The sequence below is a fragment of the Sinocyclocheilus rhinocerous genome, unplaced genomic scaffold (genome assembly GCF_001515625.1).
Source record: "Sinocyclocheilus rhinocerous isolate Xijiao unplaced genomic scaffold, SAMN03320098_v1.1 scaffold20414, whole genome shotgun sequence".
NCBI lineage: Eukaryota > Metazoa > Chordata > Actinopteri > Cypriniformes > Cyprinidae > Sinocyclocheilus > Sinocyclocheilus rhinocerous.
The window spans coordinates 4514-5830 of record NW_015632787.1 but is presented as its reverse complement, the minus strand read 5'-3'; the positions used below and the strand labels follow the sequence as shown (position 1 = coordinate 5830).

General features: G+C 42.7%; 1 protein-coding gene across 1 annotated transcript in view; it reads left to right on the top strand.

Annotated features, from left to right (window-relative positions):
• Window positions 1–3: 3 nt before the first annotated feature.
• The window catches only part of LOC107743061 (uncharacterized), a gene marked incomplete at both ends in the record, with an annotated part of 2668 nt that continues 1354 nt past the window's right edge, over window positions 4–1317 (top strand). Inside the window, 3 exons of the mRNA XM_016556166.1 lie at window positions 4–190; window positions 288–641; window positions 765–875. Of these exons, the coding sequence (XP_016411652.1) occupies window positions 4–190; window positions 288–641; window positions 765–875 (652 nt within the window). The remainder of the gene's footprint in view (window positions 191–287; window positions 642–764; window positions 876–1317) is intronic.

Here is a 1317-nt window from a genome sequence, read left to right as displayed (position 1 = left end):
CATGGCTCTGGAAGTGTTACATATCAAAATGGCTTTAACAATACAGATAAATACTGTATCAGAACTGGAACTGGCTCTTTTAATTTGACCATCATACACTTCGAAGAATATGATTTTGCAACCAACTATTGTGCTGTGAGCTTCTTGAACATTATTAAATTTGGAGAAGGAACGATTCTTCTACATAAAGGTGAGTTTATGACAATATTCTGAGCTTTACCCACAATCTGACTTCACATATGTGTGTTGTTTTAATGTATGTACAGAATGTTACATTTTTCTTTCAGAGAGTGACGGAATAAGAAGCACCACTGTTCTCCAGCAGCCTGTATCTGACAGACTTCATCCAGGAGATTCAGTGACTCTGCAGTGTTCGGTCATCAGTCAGATCTGTGCAGGAGAATACAGCGTCTACTGGTTCAGACATTCATCAGGACATTCTCATCCAGGACTCATTTACACCCGTGATAACAGGAGTGATCAGTGTATGGAGAGATCAGAGAACGGCTTTTCTACCCAGAGCTGTGTCTACAGTCTCTCTCAGACTGAACTCAGACCATCTGATGCTGGGATTTATTACTGTGCTGTTGCCACATGTGGGAAGATACACTTTGGAAATGGAACTAAGTTAATTATTGAAGGTAATATTTGATTTGGTAGAAATAATTTTTAGTACCGCAATGTCTTTGGTCATAAGTTGAATGTTATGTATTTTATGTATTTATTGTAGCACATGGAATCTCACATCTATGTCACTATTTCAGATTTACAGTTCATGTGGAACCCAATTACTTTAGTTCTGGCAACAATGAACATCATGACCATGATTGTGATTACAATTCTGCTGATAGTGATTCAAAAGATCCTCATTAGAGGTATACTTGTGCTTCTTTGTCTATACGTATGCTGTATATCAACTAGCTTCATCTTTCCACAGAGCCACATACATCATTGTAACAAACTTTGTAGTCACGGGAAGAAGGAGGCGGGAACCGGCGAACATTCAAAGAAACGTTAATACTAAAATAAACACAAAAATAGCGCGACAGCCCCTCGCGGACGACTGTCGCGCACAAACGAAACCAAAACACAAAATAAAATCCAGTCCTGGTCCAACACTGTAGTCACTCCTCCTTTATCCTTCCGGAGCTCCTCCGTGAGACTCGAGACCGGTGAGTGGGTGCAGGTGTCCCTCATTAGCAATCACTCCACCGGCCTCGCTCCGTTCCCACGGCTCTCGGCCCCGCCCCCACTCGTCACACCTACCAAAGCGCCATGGATGCTGCCCCTTCCAGTGTCCTGTGCGAGCCGCCTGCG